The 23,945-nt window shown below is 38.7% G+C and overlaps 1 protein-coding gene across 4 annotated transcripts; it reads right to left on the reverse strand.

The window, feature by feature from the left end:
* Positions 1–410: 410 nt before the first annotated feature.
* On the reverse strand, positions 411–22,782 carry LOC111340097 (uncharacterized). 4 transcript variants are annotated; one of them, XM_088735119.1, is made up of 17 exons: positions 22,453–22,750; positions 21,709–21,839; positions 17,049–17,167; positions 13,747–13,851; positions 13,197–13,248; positions 12,150–12,294; positions 11,401–11,493; positions 10,619–10,677; positions 9,141–9,206; positions 7,723–8,650; positions 3,860–4,270; positions 3,449–3,577; positions 3,291–3,319; positions 3,082–3,118; positions 2,840–2,947; positions 2,697–2,747; positions 411–2,256 (listed from the first exon to the last, which is right to left on the reverse strand). In XM_088735119.1, exons 1-17 carry the CDS (start codon positions 22,717–22,719, stop codon positions 2,161–2,163), a joined length of 2,826 nt encoding a protein of 941 aa, XP_088591245.1. In that variant the 5' UTR covers positions 22,720–22,750; the 3' UTR covers positions 411–2,160. The 4 variants fall into 4 exon arrangements, with proteins under 4 accessions (XP_088591245.1, XP_088591242.1, XP_088591250.1 ...); XM_088735116.1 differs by having other exon boundaries at positions 7,723–8,692; XM_088735124.1 differs by lacking the exon at positions 9,141–9,206 and having other exon boundaries at positions 7,723–8,692; positions 22,453–22,782.
* Positions 22,783–23,945: the final 1,163 nt, after the last annotated feature.

A 23,945-nucleotide genomic window follows, 5' to 3' on the forward strand; every position in this document is an offset into this window, starting at 1 on the left:
CGAGCCTCACTCTCGTTCGAAGGCTTGGCAACCAAGCACACACTGTAAAATGCGACTATTGCACTCCCCTCAGTTCAATAACCACTATTAACTGAACGATTGATTGGGCGAGGACAACTGATTCAAAAAATGCTTTTGTTGAAACCAAAAGTACGCTGACATCTCGTCAACACTGTCGGTACCAACAAGCTAACCACGCACCGACCTCGCCAAACAGCCAAATCTTGTATTTAAACCAAAAATTTTCAAAGAAAAAATGGATGAGGACAAAATTCTAGGGGAAGAAATAGTCCAACGCACCACATGCTAAGCAAACTGAGAATGCTTTCGGGGTGTTCCCTTCTTCTAAATCGTCTCAACAGGTTTAGAAGCAACAGGCATGGGAGACAGAACGAACAAGCCACACAACATTTATAAGAGACTGGTATATTTATAGCAGTTAGGGTTCGTATTCAACACAGAACCAACAAATACGGGACAACTAATCAAAAAAGATTTGTTTTGTCCATAATCATGGAAATTAAAAGATAGAGAGCTACTGTTACAGCACTGTCGAATAAAGCTTGCCGCGCTTAAGTGCACAGCAGAGACTCTGGCCAGTTTAGAGACTCAGGCCTTTGAGACTCTGGTGAGGTAAAGCCACGTTCTGACCCTTTTAGGAAACTGAGTGGATTCCACTAACATAAGAAAGGGTCACCCTCAGTGATTAATTTGAAGTCGGATTTACCAATACAAGATGACCGCCATAAATTGGCGCAACATCCAGATCTGAAAAGTGAAGATAAAAATTTGACATTGTGGAGTATTTGTGAAGAAGCGCGAAGAATAACATCTAAAGTTGCCTGTGGATTCACAATAATGGCTCTACCTCGTTCCAGCAAGCGCATTAAGTTAGATTTCATACTTTCAGTCGGAGAAATAACACTCGTTCTTGTCTTATCCAACGACAATGGACGGACAAAGTTCAACGGATCTTGCTGCTTAGTCATAAAACTACTGTAATACTTTAGCTTTAAGTCATGCAACTAAGAAAGTTATGGTTATGCGATTCCGCACGAACAAGTTCTTATTTCCTCGACTGCCTTGGAACCAATCATAGACTAGTACGTTGCCCTACCCTCATGTGCAACCGCTCCTTTGGCTGTCACGCAGTCAACTCATCCAATTGGAAAGCCGGCTGCGCGACGAGTCAAAATCCAAGATTGCGCACCTGAAGCAGCTCTTATTACGCGTAACCCTAGCTAACTGAGATCATTAGAATTTATACGCACAATAACAAGGATACAATATAATAAATGTTAATTTCAATACAATTATATTTGCGACGGCGCCAAACTATTTTTTTGAGATAACAGGTTCCTTTGACTGCTATTAAATTCGTCTTTTCTTCTTCTTGTCTCTTGATTAATCTGAATTTGCCCTAAATCAAACAGAATCGCGCGACAGAGTCGAAAAGGTTCGTATTTGTATTCTTTTCTTATTTCTTCCTACAAGAAGCAAGCACAGTTTGGTTCTATTGAATCGTCTATGCAAAAAGTCGTACAAAACTAAACTTTACTACAGTAGTTGAACCTTTAGCAATCGGATTGATTATCATTAATTTGTTATTCTTATTAATATCACTGACCCTCAAGAGTGTCACAAAATAGAAAAGCTTCTAGCAGACAAAAAGTTCTGCGTAACTAATGAAAAGCACTTCGGCCGTTTAACTACAATATACACTTATAGAAAACTGCATTAGAAATTGGCAGAACATGGGCTTTTTAAGGGAAGTTCACAAATTATTCAATTGTAAAATCGTATTTAATCTTCCTCTGTTTACTTTTGTTTACAACGTGGCGACTGATCTTCGTTATCTCTCTTACCGACTCACGTCCAATTACAAAACATACACATACCTACATTACAACAAGGAAAAAAACGAACCCAACCAAGACCTCATCATTGTACTCCAGGCTGGCGGGAAAAGGAAGGCTTTCGTCAAAACCCGACCATCCGCTGCCACCCCTCCCTCCTAGCATAATTAAAGAACATCTAAGTTGTGGTCTCGTACTGAATAAATAGGTACAGTTTAAGACCAGGAAAGAGGGGTTATCGTTTATCGGCATTATCAACTTCTAAATGTCTCCCGTTTGCCTTACTACAAACCATGGTTGCCGGTCAAGTGGGAGGTCGTGATAACTTGCTTATAACACGGATTAAGGCACCGTTCTCGTCTTTCAGCCTTTGGTTGTCCGCTTTCAAGTCCGTTAGTTGCTGTTGAAAGTAAGGTCAAGCGATTAGCCACGAATGTTGTCAAAAATCTGCCACTTCAGCAGAATAAAGTAAATTGACCGCGCATGAGGGGTGGGGGGGGGGGGGGGGGGGGAACAGAGAACACTTCAGTAAGCTGTGCGGTCAGCAATGAAAAGTTTGTCAACACCTAGATGTGGTCACAGATTGATTTCTGTCAGCAATTCCCTTCCAGCATTACTACCTCAAGTCAAAATAAAATCTCCTGGGTGCGTCGGTACACGGTGGAAGCTTAAACAACACTGTCATCTTTTCGCACCTTCTCTTCATACACACGCCACATTGTATGATGATGTGGGACATGCCACACCGATTTCTCGGACAAAAAGTAACAGCAGTAGATCTTAAAAGATAGCTACAAAGACAAAGAAAGAGTAAAACGAAACAACACAAGGCATACTCACCTTTAAGTCGTCCTCTACGTTTGAGTATTTTCTTTCAAGTTCTTCTTTTGCCTGCAGAGAAAATGCTACGATTAGACATGGTTTACAAGTACACTTTCCTTTAAAATGGTTAAAACTCAAAACATTTCAATACTATAACCTACTTGTAAGGCCTTTTCTAGTTTAACTTTGTATTCTTGAAGTTCTAACTGTGCTACTTGTAATCTTTCCTTCAGCTTCTGGGGATCTGTTTCTGTTATAATGGTGTTCGCCTGTTAGAAAAAAAAAAATTAAAAAAGCAATACCTTAATAAATCTTTCATAATCTTTCATAGCAACTACTTCCTTTACGGTGATGGATATTCCGTTTTGAAGTCAGCACATTGAAATAACTAAATGTTTCTAACCTTGGAGGTCCCAAAGGGTCCTTTAGAATCAGTGGTTCTGGAAAAATGAAAAAACGAGAAGAGCAATAAGTCAAAAGACTCGCAACCATTCAAAGCAGGCTTTGGGTATGCCCGTAATAGAGTGACAACAACGATTGAAACTTTCAGACAAAACTGCACATGATCTGCTACATAAAAGATGACCAACCGGCTAGAATCAGAGAACGTACCTGCCAACTCTTATTCTGTCCGTGGTGCTCTACAAAAGGAGGGAAAATGAAAGGATATTAGTTGGTTTTACATGAAAAGCCAGCCCGCCGAGGCGATTTTGCTTTCAAGTCCTGCATTCGGCGATAACGGCATCCCCCGGTGTCACGCCCATACATACCTTAACCTCGTCGTGTCTAGTTTCTTGAGATCGTCTTCTGCTGGCCAGAGAGGCTTTCTCATCATTTTCCTCGTTTAGGTTTGTGTTCTTTTTAGGGTCTTTGGCCTCTTCCGTTTCCTCCTCGTCGCTCTGGAAAAACGATCAAAAGAAATGGTTAGAATTAGTAGTTTACAAGAAGGCTGCTAAGTCTAAAGAAATTTACTTTTTTGGGATCAAAGCTTGACAGCTTCCATTTAACTACAAACTATATGATTCCTCTGCCCCAATTTGAGAATTACTGATAGGAGGCAAAAGACCTACGCTGAAATAATTTGACTATGATGCTTTTCCAATAGATCTCTAGCGTTGGAAAAAGAGGACAGAGGTGAGGTATGGAGACGTCCGGTTCCGAAGCAGGCTAAAACTACCCACCCCTCCGCGGCGTTTATTAATCAGCCTCCTGGCCCTTCTCGCCCGCTGTGTAGCCAGTGCAGAGGAGTCATCATCCTCCTTTTCCTTCTCTTCCTTCTCTTTTTCTTTGTCTTTTTCCCTGTCTTGCCTGGGGCGGCGATAACTCGGCATCTCACTCTCCTTCTCTTTCTCCTTCCCTCGTTCCCTTTCCTTTTGTCGTTCTCTCTCCTTCTCTTGTTCTTTTTCTTTCTCCTTTTCTCTTTCCCTCTCTCGTTCCATTTGTCTCCTTTTCCACTCCGGGATCTTGGCTTCCTCGTTCTTGTCCTCGACTGTTTCAATGGGTCTGTTCCGCCGACTCAGGAACTTGTCGGCAGTAGAGGTTGGTCTCGTCGACTTTGTCTCTTCCTTAGAATTCCGCCGCACAGACGTGTCCTACAATGAAGAAAACTCACAATGACAGTGCTCTCAAGTTTTAAAAAAAAGTTTGAAAAGAAAAAAAACAAAACAAAACAAAACAAAACAAAAAAAAAGAATCTAGAGCTCGTGACAAAGTTACACGATACATACAAAGGCAGGTGGTAAGAAGCTACATCGTAAGCCCACCTGAACTGATAAGGAAGAATGCAAGTCAAACACATGATAATTTCTTGATTTCAACTGTTATTAGGGGCAGCGCCAAAACCCTTCTAATCGAAGTTGCTACTCACTTGGTTCAATACAGTTGCAATTTGACAATATGGTTGTGAGTTGGTAACAAGATTCCACCCTTCCTTCTCTCTTCCCCGTCGGGAAGAAAGTATAAAATTTTCGCGCGCACCTAAAATATTGTAATAGGTTCACGGGAAGGACTAATGCCCTCACCGTGGTATAAAAGAATGCTGACACTGCCATATAATGAATGAGAAAGCACGAAACTGTTCTTTAGAACAAACATGGCTATACTTACTCAGAGACATAAAACATGACTATAGGGCCAAACAAATGCGATTAATAAAAAAAACAAGGAAAGTCTTGCCAGAACATAAACTGTTCTTTTAAATAAGGGCGTAGTCGGCCATTTCTATTCATAGTTACGTAATTAACACTACTCATAGTGCTGGTTTAAGCCGTAAAGTAAAACGTTTATGATACACAAAATGAAGAATGTTTACTACAGCCTTAATTCTGCAAGATAGAATGATTCCCAAACAAAAAAGCTAGTGGGGGTAAGCTTCATAGAAAGTCTGCGCGTAACAAAAGCAAATGGCGTCTGGACCACTTAGCAACATTCCATAGACTACTAATTGAATATACCGTCAAAATGTAAATAACGACATCTCCTGAAAGCAAGCTTTGGGACAAGAGGTTTGCCCCTTATGCAAATATCTTAGAGGTTAAAACGCCCCGAGACGTCCACCCCTGAGCTAGCGTTAAATTACCTAACATACTGATGAAAATCAGCAGGACAGCGAGAGTAGAATGCAGAAGGTAATTCAGCTGTTGTGAAATGGCCAACAGATTAAACGTGTTCACCCTCTTTAGAAAGTGGGTACTATAATTGGGAGTTCGCCACATGGATTGTTTACCATCGAATCGCATCTGACTTATCGTAACTACTGCTTTCCGAAAACAGAAGTAAATAATACCAGTAGGAAGTTTACATTCCCTACGCGACTTGACATATTTGCCCTGCTGACAAGAACGTCAGATATTCGCCCTCGCGATGATTGCGTTCAACATCTGGTCTTTAAAAAAATGACCCACCGCAAATCAATGAATTTCTACCCTTCCTGGAGTTGTCATTTGAAGATCTGACTTTACAAATGGCGATTGAGTTCTACCTCAAAACACCGAATATGTTTGTTAAACTCTGACAGACGCGAGAGGTTTATTGTATGCGAAATGGGCGTGAATGAAATGCACGAGATAACTTAACAAAAAGCTAATTAACCACTTTAGAGCCGATTATTTGCCTCTATCAAAAGCCCTATCTGGTTAAATTATTTCTGACCTGTAACAAAAAAATGCTGGCGGCTCGTGTCTGAAGATAATGGCAAAGTTGAAATTTCATTACAGACCAATTTCTCTCGTCTTGAGTAATAATGCGTGTAGAAGCTTTGGAAACGTAACAGAACACGATCTTCGACTATTAACGCCCCACTGAGAGCTATACATCTTAAGAGATTTGCTACAATCCACATAAAGGACCCGCAAGATAATAAACTTTCTGTTTCTCAATAGGCTATCCACGTTATCCACGCAAATGTCACCAGTGAATAAATACAATGTGTTGTTGATAATGAGGAAAATAACTTTTGTAGTCAGCGCCGCGGCGAGAATGAAATATGTCGGTCAATAGAAATTAATTCCGCCTGGCTCTATTGCAGTGAACACGATAATGAAATTACCCTCCCAAGTCTGCAAAGTCAGCTCCTGTACACGTACATAAGGTCAGCAAGAGAAAAGGGCTGTTCACTTTAGGAAGGTGAACAGAAGATAAAACCAGGCCCGACAAGATCGATAGTAAATTCGGAATGCAACATATCGACTGTTAACAAACAAGTACAAATGTACGCAATAGTTCCCGATCGAGCGATGGTTGCGCAGGACGGATTAACAGCCTAAGCACTGAAACAATAATTTCACTTCCTAATCCCTACAAAAATACGGCCGCTTTGAACCCAAGAGAATACGTTACCTGAGTTCTTGACGTGTAATTCTTTTGACTTCCATAACTTGGTTGGTCGAAACGACGAGTCAGATACGACATGAGCGAAACTTCGTGATCACCTCTCGATCGCAGAAACAAGACACTAGCGGGACAACTTCCAGCTCAGGCTGTGAACAAACTGGTCTTCACAATACACTACGGTGAACAACTATTGGTCTGGCTCAAATTTCAGTTTCGCCATTTTTATTTCAATTGTTTCAGCTCGGCCAGAGAGGCTTCCGATGAATAATTAATGAGCCGGACTAATTAAAAAGGCAAACCTTCCCACGCATTTGGCAAAGAACCTTTGACAATTGGTATATAACGAGCCCCTTCGTGGCATTCTGTCAACACAATCAACATGTAAATCTCTATGTTGTCTTAAGCTGTTGCTACGATGCATACCTGCATGATTTACTAGAATTCGGCGCGTCGGCGTGTTTACTGAAGTGAATTTATAACAATACTGCCCGATGAAGTTTGCACGCCATTCGGTGATGGTGCAGGCAATTCAACACCTTGCAAAGCATTTTGGTTTTAATCTCCGTCTATTCTTACACCTTTTGTCACAATTGTTTATCATTCTTTAAAATTTTCATTTATTTTCCGCAGACAGAGCAAATCTTCAAACAACAACCACAAAAAATTAGAAAGGAAAAAATGAAAGATAGGGACTGAAAGGAAAGGGGAAGACATTTATTTGCAGGTCGTTACTCGAATAAAAAGCATTTTGTATGAAAAATTAGTACAAAAGTTGTTTCTTAGTGAGGTGAAAAACAAACTGCTAGCAGTTGAAGGCAGACACATCATTCACAAAATAATGATAATAATAATAATAATATTACTAAATAATAATGATGATAATTGTCATAACAAACCCTGTTGCAAGCCCCGTTGTGCACTAATAATATCATTGCATGCAGGTAGTACAATAGATGGTTTGCACGTTACGTCATCGCCGCCATGTTGGTGGACGTAAACAATAGATATCTCATTAGCTTCTTTTGTTCGTCCACCAGCATTTGTTCCTTTCACCATTGTTACCCGAGTCTCTAGAGATTGGTTGCAAACCACCTATATTACACTAATGATGATGAAAACAATTATAAGAACACAGAAAAACAACAGTGACAGCACTTAAGTGATGCGAGCCGTGTTGTTCACCAGCAATATTACTGCATGTATGTACTGTTACCTTCCGTTCTTCTGCTCCCTTCCCGTGAGCGATATCATTACTCTTGCCATCTTCTCCGTTCATCTCATCGTCGTCTGCATTTCCCCTTCCGCTAAATCCTACATAAGAGGTACCAGCCCTCTGTGTGACCTTCTTAGTCTGCCGTTTTGTTTTTGCTAGAGTGTCCTCGCTAGGTGTGGAGCTAATTCCGCTCCGAGCCGCACTAGTAGTTGTGCTGGTCGCATTACTCGTTGTATCAGCCGTAGTACGTGTCACGTAGCTCCCAAACCGTGATTTAGTTTCTTCTTTACCGTCACCCCTATCACCAAACCTTGAAGTCCTAGTATAGGGTTCAGTTTCTGAAACAGGTGAAGAAGGATTGTTTGCCTTCTTATCATTGTCTAAGAAGGGGGATTTCAGAAGCTTCGAGGTGCCTCCCACCCCAGGTTTAGATGGCGCACTAGCAGGCGCGCTCTGAAAACGCGAAGGCGCGGACGGTCGCGTCGTAGAACTGGTTATACTTGTCCGTGTATCACGTTTTACCGGCTCTTCTTCCTCCCCCTCCTCTTCGGAGGACTCCTCGGTTTCACTGCCGGTTTCTTCCTCTGAGTCGGACTCATCCACGGGTTTTTTAAGCGAATTGACTACAGAATTAGCTGGAAGAGAATTAACCGTGGGTCTGGTCCTGGCAGTGACTGAGTTCACGGCTGGCTGGCCACCCCGCTCCTCTTCCTCAGAATCCTCTTCACTGGACTCTTCAGAGCTGTCCTCCGTATCTGATTCAGATCCACTGTCATCTTTGTTGGAACCGTCTCGTTTCTCCTTCTCGTTTTCCTTGTCCTCTTTGGGCGAGTCGGCGAAACTCGGCGGCCTGGACGTGCGGCTCTTGGGGGAGGTGGACAGCTGCTCCTTACTGGCCTCCATCTGCGCCCTCTCCTGATTGATGTCCCTGAGAAAAAGGTTTTGGTCCTTTATTCTTGTTATGGAGCTCCTATGAAATGAAGAAGCCACAGAGGTTGCATGAATAGAAGTCTTGCAGGACTGGCACCACGAACACCACGCACTGGAATTGATCTCTCTGCTTCTCGAGGATCAATCTGTGCTTGGTGTCCCAGAAACAGATTCTTTCGAATCATTTACGACGGATACGCTGCGTTTCATTTTCAGTCAAATTCATGCATTGTCATTCCGAGTTTCGGGAATTTGAATGATCATTTTGTTTTAGTGCCAGTCCGCAAAGAAAGGAAGTCAAGAACATCAAGAGAGACCCACATGCAAAGAGTTACGTATCAAGTAGAAAAGATAAAGTGAAAGACGCAGCAAAGAAGATAAGCCCACAGAGCAGTTTCACGTACAACAGCAAGCTTACTCAGTCTAGAGAGATAAGCAATGCAGCTCAAGATAGTGTTAGAAAAGTGTTAGTATCAACTTCTACATACAGTAGTCCAGGGTTGTTAGCAGGGGGTACATTACGCAGCAATCTAGCTCTAGATGATTCAGAGAGACTGAAAAGGAAGGAAAAATAAGTTTCACGTTAAAAATCCATGTACTATAACAGGGCTTAGGTCATGTTAGACTCGTTAATTTTCAAATTCAAAACGAACGAGCGAATAACGCAATTCTTCAGAAACAGCTTCAAATTGTAACTGACCATAGTTTTCTGCAACGCAAAGTAACTTCTGACAAAGTGAGGTGGCATAACAGTTAATATTAATATTAGACTCACAATGGTACCTATCCGCTGAGAAATAGACAACCTGGGGGGAGGGGGGGAGGGGTTGGGAATACAACATTTGTTACAGAACATCAAGGTAATATGAGCAATGCCAGCTGACTACAGAGAAAGAAAGCCTTCCTGACAAAACAGGATTGAAGAACAGCTGGATGAGTGTTCAGTTTACAGCTTGCTTTGGACCAGTAATCCCGAAAGTATTTGTAAGCGAAGATTAACTTTTGCTGTGAACAGAGATTATTTTACCGTTAAGTCCCTTGGCTGGAAAAAAGCGCTTAAAAGAGAACATGCATAAATTAAGCAAAGGTTACTCAGGGGCAATTACAATTTGTTAGAACTGACTGGCTAGACTGAAAGTTGATAAATTCAAAAGTTCACAAACACTTCATTTTATCCTTTTTATTAATTTTTGTTTTTATTTCTGTGGATAAAATTTGAAAATTGTTCGATTGACCACGCAAGACAATTTTAATTTTTAATGGAATTTTCTCCAAAGATGGGTCTAGCAACTCGGTTCCAATTAACTGTAAGCACCCCCACGAATCTACATTTATCAGGCTGCATGCACTTCCTTTAGCTTCCATTTTAACACTCCAGCCCTAGAGTCATCTAAATCCTCACAGTAATCGACATCAACTACAACATCATCACATCCACCAAACAGAGCTTCAAACACTTGCTTGTTTCTTTGCCACTTTTTTCGGATTTTGGAGTATTTGCCTTTTACTCAAAATTTGAAATGCTCTCCCTTTCAAAAACTATCACTAATGAGAGGTTGGCTCCAACCGAGAGTAACAACAAAAAGTATCAAACGATTCACTGTTTACATGCAATTGCAGTGTCCGTCACAATGACTGAGATAAAGGTCTGTTCGTCAGGAAGGAACTGACAAGGATGATAAATGATGCCTTAGCTCAGCAGTCATTTATTAAAGAGATTACGAGAGGAATTCCCTTAATGTTGTCAATACATCATCATCTTCCTTGTAAAGTGTACAGATTTGGTAGCAAAAACATAATTTGTAAAGGTGGACGCTATTTGTCATTCTGTGAAGACTCGCTGGTAAAAAATACATTGTCCTAAATAACATAAACCAATGACCACTCCTAATCCTTAAAAAAGCTGAACAAGGAGTGTTTAACAATAAACATGTTAACACAAGGCATGACATCTGCAAACACTAACCGTCTTTTCAAGGGAGCTGGTCCAGATTCCATATTACTTTTAATGACTGGTGTCGTTGACTGTTGAAGGGGAACAGTAACGCTTGTGAGTGATGTTAGTGCATGTAATCACATGATTTTGAGTGCAATTTGGAATAAATAAGCACGAGTAAATTTTTTTACAGACTAACAAAATTGCATGAGCCCAAAGGGCGAGTGCAATTTGTGGTCTTTGAAAAAATTTACAAGTGCTTATTTATTCCAAATTGCATGAGAAAATCATGTGATTATCTACTAATAATATACATGAAAAAACATGAGGTAGCTTCTCAAAACTATGCAGAAGAAAAGTGCATGCATCACATGCAAAAATAATTTATTCAAACCCTGAAAGTGACATTGACCTTGACATTGACTTGACGTTGACACTGACCAATCAGAATGTCTGGTTTGTTTCTTTCCTTGCACTGAATTAACCCTCTTCTGCACTGAATTAACTGAAAACTGCATTCATCTTAACCAATCAGAACTGAGAAATGTTTTCATGTATATTATTAGGACAGTAACACTGACTGGATATAACCTAACCAAATCTATTGTTGTTTGATCCCAACTGCACCCCGACTAGCCATATCTAAGAGTAAAACTTGACCTTGGTTATCTATTCCTGAGCAGTAATCACTGCAATCACTCAATATCTCTTTCATTTGATCAATATTTCCACATATACCACACACTTATCAAAGCACATCACAGCTAAACCATATTTAGCAAAAATACATAAAAAAAAGTCACCCTACTTACTGCGTTGATCTTTGGCTTATCATTTTGCCTTTTCTTAAGCTCTTCCAGCATTTTAACCATGTCTGGTTCTGCCAGGTCGATAGGTGTTGAACCCTATGGACAAGTTAGCATTAGCAACAGCTACAAAACATTCAATTTGCACGTGTACCTCTCTAACAACTTGACAGACAGAAAGACAAACTGATTTACTAACTTTCTGTCTCAATGAATGACTGACACACTGACTCATTCACAGACAGACAAACAGAGAGCCCAACACAGTAATAAATTATCTGACTTTCTAACCCTCAAAACCACAAACTATCTACAGCTGTACCTTTGGTGTTTGCACATTTTTAATTTCTGATATCTGATTGGCTTTTTCTATGAAACCCAACAATATTCCATAACTACATCAGGTCATCACAGTTTTCCCAGTTTCACATCCAGGGCTCAACACTAACGGTAGCCAACTACCCACAGACTAGTAGAAATTCAGTTTTGGCTAGTGGTTTTCGATTTTCACCAGTCAGTTTGGCCAGTAAACAAACTGAAATTGTCGTAACATCTAAGTTGTCACTAGCCACTTGGCTAGTAAGTTGGAAAGTTAGTGTCAGGCCCTGAAACCAATAAGATGGCAATCAAAGAGAAGTTTACAATAAATATGCCTAATTAAAGCATAATGCTCCAGACTGTAAAAGATGAGGACATTATGCTACTGATTTAATGGTGACTGAAACACATATATGTACATCTCTTGAACATCTTACCGCATTACTAGTAGCCCTAAAGTTGGCTCCATGATCAGCAAGTATTTCACATGCATCACTTTGCCCCCAGTGAACCGCTGCATGTAATGGCGTCCAGCCATCATTGTCCTTGGCATTGATATCAACACCAAGTTGAAGTAAAAGACTGAGGAAGAATGCAAACCAATCAATATACAAAAACTGGTAGGACATTAAAGAAAACCTTATAATTAAGAGGAACATGTATGTCACTGCTTCAATATCATGAATTTGGTAATTAACATTGGTATATACCACAGAAATGAATAGTGCTTTTTGGTGTGCTGTTTAGCTAGTTTAAAACTGATTAGCAATACATACACTACTTACATCTAAGCAACCAAAGAGACAAATCAGGTGTCAAGGGTGCATGACCATCGACAGAAACAAACTATTTTGTTAGTTTCTGTGTGGTATATACATGTACTAACACAATCATTCACCTCCACGTCTGTGAAAGTAGTGGACATTACCTCGCTCCACTTTGGTGAATTAATTTTTAACTATTCTCATGCTACCTCAACTTTTATTGAAAAACCTGCATCAAACAGAGGGCAAAATCACTTATCCACAACACCCAAATGTGCGAGTGTATAGGAATTCAAATGAGTAACTGCATAAACATAGTACCCTAAGAACAGGATCAGGAGGAGTCAAAACTACACAAGACAAAGCAGCTTGACAAGACCTTAACAGTGACTTCATATGACACTGGGCCTAATGATGTTGAGTGAGTGAGTCTCACAAAATATCCACACTTCTGTCAGACAAAAGGGATTTAAAATATCTAGGTGGTACATGAGAAGACGAGGGGTATGAAGGCGTGATGAATTCCTGGAGGGAGAAGACTGTCCTTACCAGGAGTTTCAATAAAAGTTGCCTAAGGCAGTCTACCACTACCTGTAAGACCTCTCACTGCTGCCCGTTTAGCCTGCAAGCAGGCTCAAGTTTAGGTTTATGGTTATAGCACAGCTGCCAATTACACCAGCTTATGGAGAAACTTTTTACTACCCATGCTTATGTACCTACCTAATAACTTGTAAATAACCTTTTGATGCAGCAACATGTAATGCTGAAGCACCTAAAGAGAAAAACGTTTGTCTTAGTATGTTTAAACTGCAATTCTTATGTACTGTATGAGCTGTAATTTGGGTTCAAATTATACTTATCCATAATATGAAAGTTTGTACACCTACTGTACCACTCAGATATATGATATTTATTATGCACAGATGTGTGCTTACTGCAGCAACTCAGCCAAAGGGAATGCATTCCTCAGACTCTAATCAACAGCCAAGTGTTTGTTTGTCTAAGTTTAAAAACATGACAGACATAAAAAAAAACTAGCTATTGCAAATTTAACAAAAACACAGAGAAGTCCTCTTTTGGACAACAGGTACTTCAGAAAGTCTTCAAATCACTTGGAAATCCTGATCATCAGTTTTACCTGACACAGTTGGGAACTTTCGTCATCTGATGAAACCTCCCCCACAGATGACTGGATGGTTTGAAGGATAAAACCTAGGGGTTTGGATTACTTATCCACTGAGAAGGAAAAAAACCTGTGCTATTACTTCACCTGATCTATCTTTAATTTCATTCATTGTTTTACCATTCGTCCAACTCTGAGCATCTTCTAACATTATTCTCTCCTCTTTACTTCTTGCTTCTTCAACATCAATTCCTGAAAGGCATAAGATAAAAATTCATTTCATCACAAAAAAAAACTGCACAGAGCAAAACAAAACTAACATCAGACTCTTGCAATTTTACAAAAAGTATTTAAAAATGCTGCTAATTGAGGGACTTTCTTCATGTTGTTATTATGAAGTCAATTAGTTATGTTGTAGTGTAAGTGCTTATGGTGTTCTTATCTGTGACTTGTTGGCCGATCACATCAACCTCAAAATCAAGAGGCTGCTGGTAGTTCAAGTGATCGAAAGTTTTCAAAAGGGTAAAAAAGCTATATAGTAAAGAATTAGTCCTAAGTCTTAGTTCACCAGTTACCACTGATCAACATGAATGATAATTGACTTTTCATTACAACTTCACGATGGTTTAAGTGTGTACCCACATTTTGTGGGTCGATCAAGTATTCATATATGCACTCTATTGTTTTTTTTAATTGAATATTCATTATTCATGGCATGAACAATTTCCGAAAATGTAGCTAGCTTGCACTATCGCAAGCGCTTTGATGCTAGGTGTGATATATTTCTTTTGTTTCCAGTTTCATGCTCAAATGATGTTTTGACACGCTATTGTTTCGTTAAAATTAACTTTCTAATAAAAGTGGAAAGCCAGAACTTTTATCATGCTAAAAGTGTAAGATGATGATGCCTGATAGCCATTGCATCAAATGCATAGCAAAAAAACATCGAAGGTTTTGGGTTCAGAACTGAGTCCTCCAGGTCTGGTTTGAAAACTGCAAATTTTTAAACGTCTTTCCTCTGTAAACTAATAAAAATGTTTCACTACCGAAGAGAAATAATAAGATCTTAACCATTTGACTTTTGCCGCAGCACGTTTTAAAAGTTTTACCAACCGTTCATCAAAGAAACAGCGGTAACTTGTTAACATTGAATAAAACATTAGTTCCCACTAAAAAAAAATCCCTCTCTCTTTTTTACATTCGAAAGCTTACTGAAGTTTCCAATGTTGCTAAAGAAACCTCATACACAAAAAGTAAACTGATTGGTGTTTGCGAATCGGAACATAAGAAAAGCCTTTCTGTTGACATTCGTGGTCATGAGCGAAAATATGCTAAGCAGCCGCATGCAACATGCTAATCTACAAACTCGCTGACATTTTAATCTCCGCTTCGTTTCTTTGCTTTCAAAAGTTTACTGCATTCTTTTCAAGCCTGTTCTCCTATAATGTCCTCATCTCCAATGGAGAGGAAAATATAGAACTATTTTGCACAGACTCGGACACGCCAGCGTCACGCAATGAAATGTGCCAATGAAAATCCCGACTCAGATTGGTCAGTTTCACGTGGTTGGTGTGACAACTGGAATGGACTGTTTGAACATCTCAGACTAACAGCTGAAACATTTCAAAGTTATTGAGGCCGATACGACACTGGCCTTTAAGGCTTGTGAAAGAAATTAAACACCGAGCTAACATCGGCGATGCACTAATGAATTGAATAAAGCGTAGGAACTTGACCAGCCACATCTTGTAAATAAAATTCCATCCAAAATCCATCATTTGCCAATACTAGAACACAGCCTTTAATTTAAATTTCACTTTCAGGTTTTCAAAGGCAAATCAAATAGTGGCGAAGAGTTATAATTTTTATCAGAAATCTGTTTCTCCGCTTTACCTCAACCAAAAGTTTCGTTTAAGGGCTTGTTTTAAAGCTTTTGAAGCGCTTCTCAACACTAAACCAAAAGTGAAATCGTTACTTTAGTGTGAAGCATTCAGTTGCAGAAAAACACAAGGTGACATTTTTGGTAAACATGAATTCAATATAAAAAAAAGGATACTAATTTGATGCCACGCAATTTGCCCGCATTGTTAGAACCTTTTGAAAAGGAATAATAGCTTCTCTACCCAAAAGTCGCAAGTTTACTCTAATCGGATAAAGACCGAACCCGAGCGAACAGCTCTCAGAAATGCAGCTTTGAGCCCTCGTGGTAAAAATGCCAGCGGCTACCCCCATTTCAAAAAGACATACTCTTAAACTGTTGTGAAGTTGTAATGTGTCAAAGCAGAAAACATACTGTCAAAGCAGAACACATACTGTTGGTATCTTGGGGCACTTACATTTAGAAATAACTGAAAGGCCAGATCAGTTTAGAAAGTGTGTTAATGTAAGTGTTCAGCTAGATTAGCCACTTCATAAATTCCAGAGATTAATTACTGTAATTTCCGGCCATTTACCCGTGGGTAATCTGATGATTTTGCCCTAAACACGCGCCACTGCAGGTAATAGGGAGGTGTGGGTTATGTGACAATTTTAAAATCAACGGGAAGTTGAATTGAAAAAAATTTCACCTACCTGCGTTTCCACCACTCAATAGAATTTTATTGTATTACAAGTGCCACAAAGCGGCACAAAAACATGATGCCGACTCGAGTTATTTCATGCACAATTAGTTGCGTGACGAACAAATTTTTATCGGCACATGTGTAAACAAAACCTTGATGGTGACAAAATAATCTAAGGGTGTCCGGTGCATCGGTAACAAATTTCCGATTAACACTAGCTAGAGCTGAAGAGAATTTTCCCATTTTAAGAGACTTGTAAAGCGCAATAGAACCGGAGATATCAATTTTTTTTGAGAAATCAACAATTCAACATGGCGTTGAACGATCACTAGCACAAAATATGGCCACAAATTTGCATTCTGTTGAGTATGAAATGTTGTGAGCCTTTTTGTACAAATTTTCTTTGCTTTTAAGGTACGGGTTATCCACCAGTGTGGGTAATCTGTTGACTTTTTTTTTCACTGCATGCAATAATCAGCCAGTGTGGGTAATCAGTCATGCAGGTAAACGGCCCGAAATTGCGGTAAATGAAACTTTGTAAAAATTACAGAGTTTTCAGAGGGATTGTCTCATCGTTTTCTGTTGAAAAGACTGAGCAGATAATCTTACTAACGGCTAGTAACCTGACTATTACAGAGTTACCTAGTCTAATCAAACACAACATAATTTCATAGATCAAGAAAATAAAGCTTGGGGTAACAGGGGACAAAATAAAGCTTGGGGTAACAGGGGACAAAATAAATATCTGAGAACCCCTTCCCCCCCCCCCCCCCACCCATGAAAAAGAATAGAGCCCCAGACCTTCAGGTTTCATGCTCTAATAATATGTCAAAGAGTTTCAGCTTTGAGACAAAAGAAATACATGTAACCTCTTTCTTAAAAATTTACCTAATCTTTCAATTTCTTCTGTCAAAATATCCTCCATGTCCTCTTCCTCAGCAAGATCCAGAGGTAATTCCCCTTCATTATTAACAGCTGCCACATCTGCTCCATGGTCAAGTAAACATCTACAAATCAACAAAACAGAATCATGTTTTGAGTGTACATGAAGCAGAGGCTGTTTTAATACTAGGTTTGCAGCTTAGGATTCTACAAAACAGTTGATCTGTTCTTGAGGCCTTCAGTCTCCTTGTAAAATACTCTCAGCAGCCAACCAAAGGGTTTTTTGCTTGATATTCAAAAGAAGAACATATATTAAAAACAAAAAAAAAACTGATTTGTTGTCAATATGTACAGAATAATTAAGGTTTGCATCTTCCATGGTGTCAATACTTATGCCTTCCTTACCAGTGAAACTTGATCAAGAAACAAACTTTCTCATTAAAGCCTTAGATCGCTTTTCCCTTATTTCATCGGAATAGAAAATGTAGCAATACGTACACCCTGTAATTTCTAAATGCCTTTCTGTGATACAAGTATGGAATATAGGAAATATTTCTGTATCTAACTCCTTTCCTTAACACTACTGATCAAATCCCCAAAAACAAAAACTGAATATGCGAGACCCAAACACTGACTTCTTAAGCCTTAAAGTTTAGAGACACAGAAGTGGGACTGTACCACAGGACTAATCAGGGTGTTCATCAAGCTTCAGAGATCAGTGATTCTTTGGCTTCTATGTATAAAGATCATAAATTTCCTGAGCTAGTTTCATTTAATTTTTTTTTAACAGAAGTGGAGGGTTGGATTTCAACTAGTTTCAGTGACTAATTTCTCAATGATAACTCTGCTAATATAGCATTCCCAACACAAGACTGCGACATTATTCTTTGCTGTGCCAGTGAACAATCCCTCAGGAGAGGGTCTTAAGTTATGCTTCAATTACATTTTGTTCCCACTGTTTCATAGAAATACATACCAAACATGTACACTGGTATATAAGTTATATCCAGCCAATGGCATGGAAATCTAAGGTTTTAACTTTGTTGTTAGGAAACATTTTTGAGACTGAAATCTTCTAGGAAAAATTCTGGGAGTTTGAAAGTTTGAAAAATAAGAATTCCCATGACTAAGCAAAATATACCTACATTTCCAAAACTGAATGTATTCAAAAGGAATTCTGAGAATAATGAATTTATTAAATTAAAGGAGTTAACTTTAGGTACTTTAGTTGTTGCTGTTGTAACAAAAAGAACAGCACACAATATCATATGAAGTTTATGCTCATAATGAAATGAGAGCCAAATTCTTATAAAAAGTGTGGAAACATTTTCTCACACAACATTTATCAGAAAAATTACCACATATACTATACATTTACATATAATGCAACCTTAGGTGGAGTGGCATTATTCAATTAAAACTATGCATTTTCTTTGCCACTCACCTGGAATTTAAACACTGTTTGAAACATCTTGTTGTATGTTGAAAGTACTATTAGTTAAAATTTCTTCTAATCAAAGAAGTGACTCCACATACTGTTATTTCCCTTTGTTTTACATTCCTGGCAAAAATATAATTGTTTTTATCCCACAGATGACCACAAAGTATTATATAACTTGTGGCAGCTTCTGAGTGCATGTGAATATATTGGCTCAAAATATCAACATCACTTTTTTTAGTAGCGCTATTCATGAAAATTCCTAGCCACTGCTGACCACTACTGCTGTCCATTCCATACAACTTTCATCTTGATTAGACCTCAGTTTTGTCCAAAGATTTCTATAAATGGTAGATACTGGCATTCTAACAGCACCTTAACCAGACATTCTAACAGTACATTCTACAACACCAGCTTACAATCTGTAATTGCATTTACTTCACTTTGAGTACATCTTCAAATAATCAGCTATAACAGTATATAGAGGAAAACTAAGCTGTACACAATAGATATCTCTCTATAAGGGTTTTTTGGAACTGAATTTTCTCTCAAAATTTGCTGACAATCAGTAACACCCCAGGTGGAAACAGCCAATTTGATAGCACAAATAGAACATAACTGCAAAGAATGACTACTGTGAAAAACTTGACTTTTGAAATTACTATATTGCCAGAGCAGGTTATGGAAATACTCAGAACTAAAATGAATTCCATTTAAGATGAACCTCACAGAATACAATGCAGAATACATTACCGAGATGACAATATATATCAACTCTAAATGTTACAGCACAGATCTGTCTACCTCTTTTCAATGTCTCTCTACTCCAGAACTCAAAGGAAAAAAGTCTGTATGTATGGATTGACACATACACTCATGTATTTCAAATCAGTAAAATATGTACTTTTCAACATTTAAAAATATGAAGAGGCCAGGTAACCAAGAATGGTGACCCAATCTTCAGGTACTTTCCTTTTTCAACCTAAACTTCTCTTTTTTTTTTTTTAACAACACACATGGTTTTACATGTGCAAAATGAAGAAATCTGCTTCAAAACTGACACATTGGGACAAGCTCGTCTGCCTAATCAAAACTATTTTTATAAAAGGCATCTCAGTTTAATTGTTGAACTGGAAGTAAACAAACACAATCCCAACCTAATGACTTTGCTTATTGTATTTGACACATAACTTGACTAGTTTTAATTTCTCCGTTGATCTAATTTTTCTGCTTGAAATCTGTTGCTCTGAGCCAAAAATTTAAGTCCATGAAGCAAAAAGTAATAGATTTCAGAAATGCTCCAACCTTGAAACACATCCTGCTGCATACATCCATTCAAAATGGAAATTTTTAAAGAAAATTATTTGTTATAATCTTCATGTCAGCCAATCCAGACCTTGAGGAATACCACATAATTGCAAAAATTAAAATGATGAAAATTTGTTAAAAGTAATTCATTGTAGCATTGGGAAAGATTTACCACTAAATTTAAGTGCCAATAATTAAAACCAGGATTTCCAAAATTAAACACAGCATCCAAAAGTTATGTTTACATGTACAATATATACTTTTTGACAAAGTTACACTGAACTGGAAACTTTTTAATGAATAAAACTTTCGTGAAAAGTGATATGATTATAATTTAGCTGATTGTGTAGACAAGAGATCAAGTTCACTATTGAATGAAAATTATTCAGTCCAAGGTACATGTAACAGTGATAAACACTGAGAAAAGAAAATGACTTATCATGCATGTCTGACAAAAATAAATACCATTATCGAAAGGTTCAGTAATAAAAGTGCAAATTGTTTGAAACATGAACAATGACGAGCAAGCAATTATGTTATTGAAGGGCCTTCCAAAGCAACAAACTAAATTTACTAGGGTTATTTCGGTGTGCCAGGAAACCCACAGTTATTTTTGTCCATTACAAATATTTGTTTCTGTGACTTGGATGTAAGATCTAAAGTAAGAGTAAACACCATGAAACACGAGGTATCAAGGTTTATGATCTAAGACAATATGCTCTATTCCACTACGTTTCACTCTTAGTAGGCATGCTGTTTCCGGAATAGTTGGGAGTTCTCGATCAAAATATTTCACCACCGAAGTTGCAACTGAAAGTTTCTTTTCAACAAACCCTGCAAAACCAGCCTTGAACAAAAACTAGAGGATTTTAGGAACTGAACAGCTTACTCGAAACTTATGTCTAGCTCACTCGTGAAGGTATAAATGACAGAAGATTTGGCGTAAAGATAAATCAAACCACGATAGAGGTTCACAAGCTGTGTTTAAATTTCCACAGTACATGATTCCGAAAATAATCTAAACGATTTCCCAGTTGTAACTGAGAATAAGAATGACTTGAAATTTACGCGGATTTGCATGGCCAGTTGTAGATTTTCAAACTACATGTCTAGCTACGTGAATGAGTGTACACGGTTTCGTACTATGCAACAAGTCACGCTTTTAATTTGACCATCTCGCAGCCACTCAAAAATTGATACAACACTTGGTTAAAGTGAAACGTGAAGGCCACTTGAATATAAATTTCAAGAGCATCAAAGTCTAGATCCCTAAAGTTATAAACGAAAATTATAACGACTACATCAAAGCAAGTTTTAATGAATTTAGGCCATCCGCGACTTACACACACACATACATACTTTTGAAGATATAAACTACTGATCTGGTATCCTTCAAACATTGCTCCGAACATTTCCGTACCGTACCACAGAAAAGATAACAAAAGAGTAGAAGTAAAGCAACAGACTAGGTTATAAAACGAACGCCAGGGATACAGCACTTCAAAGGTATTTCATACAAGCTAGGCCATTTGATATAAATTTTCCAACTGACAAGAGATTCTAATCGATTGAAGAGTAACTTATTATGACTTCTATTCTTTGGTGGGAGAAAGGTTTATTGCCTTCTTTCGACTTGGAAAAGCCTCAAAGCAAAATCGCAGAAACACCTCAGTGATTCGGACTTCACAAACCCCACACATTGAAGCAGAAGCCTCTAAAATTTGCACCGAGTTCCTTGCATGTTTTGAAACGCGATACAAATTTGGAACTGACATAGACCACAGATCTAAGCTAGTTGTGTTAAATGTGAATGAAATGCCGCTAACAATAAAAGCTTCTCAACAAGCCCAGTTAAAATCCAATGCCAGGCCGGTTTGAGAGAAGATTACAATAAAATGTATAAAGCAAACACAAACTCACTGTGCTATTTCAACGCTCCCACAACTGGCTGCAGCGTGCAAGGCCGTCCAGCCTTCGTTGTCTCGTATGTCCATTCGGGCTCCATGATCAACCAAAAATTCAACGAGATCACAACTTTCGTCGATGCAAGCCTGAAGAACACAAACAACCATTAAAAGCCTACATTACTAGGAACAGATGTAAATACACACGACGGAAAGTGATTAGTTCGAAAATCACTTGAATACCCCGAAATACTAGGTTGCCTTCGGCCTAAAGCTGCTCACTTGAAGGTATATGACACAATACATGATGAGGAATGTTTCGGCTGGAAGAGTTTAAATACCAAGAATATAGACTACTGAAAATAGTGAGAGGAATATACAGAGAATGGTTGCAATTTAGAGCTTAGAAGTCGACATAAATTTCCTTGTAACCATTTGGATGTGGTCTTAATAGTTCGAGGCGTTAACAAGCATTTGAGAATTACCTTGCCAAAAACTTATAATTGCCAGGATTTGAACTGATTTATTGTCTGACTTTAGCCAAGTAAGAATTCAAATGAAGCAGCATCTAAAAATTCAATTTTCCAGAAGCAAGCTCTGTAATCACTCGTTGTTTTAAGGAGCGAGTGATTCCTTAATTAGGCTATTGTTTTGGGTTCTGCCTAGGACCCCGGACCTGGTCTACAAAACCTTCTCGCACAAGCTGCTCTCGCTTCAAACATAATTTTTCTTTCTCTGACAAGAATGTCAAATACCTTACCTGATGTAACGCGGTAAGTCCATCGACATTTTGGTGATTTATATCTGCGCCTTTGGCCAGAAGTTTCTTTACCTCCTCCACGTCACCGCTCGATACCGCCGAAAGGAACACAGTTCCGAGCGAAAATTGAATTTTAGTCTTCTTTCTAGCCCTATCCGAAGATTCTAAGGCTGTCTCGCTCTTGGTCCATCTTTTTAAGGATTCTTGTCGCTTCTGTAAGGCATTACTTGCTCTAGAGCTTTGGCCACCCGTAAATGGGTCCGCCATCTTCCCATGACGTTACAGACCGACCAGCCCGAGGACCGAGCATGAGGCCACGTGACCAGATCGTAGGTGAGATGAGAACCAATGACGACCCTCAGGAATTGTCAATAACTGCTACCTAGCAACCGTGACGTCACTTGAGAACGAGAGCAAACTTTTCTTATCTTCAAAATGGTAACAACGCAAATTTGAAATATATTCCGACTAGAATCTATTTAAAATGACTTTTTTTCTCAACTTTCTATGAACGTTTTGTATTTTGGGTGAAAGTGAAGGAAAAAAAGAAATTTGCGTTGGGAATTTCAATTTTCTGAGAAAGAAAAAAAACTTTCTCATATTAATATATTTATATATGTTTTTAGTATAAATTCAGAGCTGAGCAAAGAGTTTCCAGCAATCTGATTGGTCGAGCGGTTCCTTATATGACGCTATATAAACCGCTCCACGCGGTTTATACAAAATGTTCAAATAAAATGTTAATAATTGTTACTAAAATGTTATGATTTTTCGACAATATTCACCTCGCCTTCGGCGAATAATTGTTAAATATATCATGGTAAGATAGTTGTGATATGAAAATATCTTTTTTGCGGGTTAAAAAGGATTTTTCATAGGACAACTTTTATGTAGAGTCTGCCTTTTCGAATTTACATGTAAATCTCTGCTCTTTTCGCTTTATGAATTGTCTTCATTTGACATAACATCGACATGGCAAGCATATCAAGAAATTTCCGACCGGAAAAACTGAATGGAATTCCTTCTTCCCTCTCGACTCATTTTCTCTGCACATTTCAGCGGGAATTTTTTTTGCCAGTATCCATTGTACAAGCAAGTCAATGGTCAAGCTGGTTATCTTCCATATAAGGAATGCACTCAAGGGGCCCATTATGTGAGGATAACAGAAGTTTAACGTGAATTAGAAGTAGCTTCTGTTGCTGTCCTTCAATTACGAGGGTGCCGGCCTCAAACTTTAATTAGAAAAATACCCCTACTTCGGAGCTTACATTCCGCGAATACCAAAACTGGGTGCATCGCTGCAAACAATTTATTCGTGAATGGAGACGGTTTCGCAGATCGAAAGCCCAGATGAATTTGTCATTTTCAAGCACTGAACATGGCCTAATCCGGGATTTTGCTGACCGTCCGGAATATGGAAGGTCGCGTTCCTCAATGACTAAATACTCAGTTTGTAATTCTTTGATATAACATCACAAACATTCGTATGTGGG

This window comes from Stylophora pistillata, chromosome 1 (assembly GCF_964205215.1).
Source record: "Stylophora pistillata chromosome 1, jaStyPist1.2, whole genome shotgun sequence".
In the NCBI taxonomy this organism is placed as follows: domain Eukaryota; kingdom Metazoa; phylum Cnidaria; class Anthozoa; order Scleractinia; family Pocilloporidae; genus Stylophora; species Stylophora pistillata.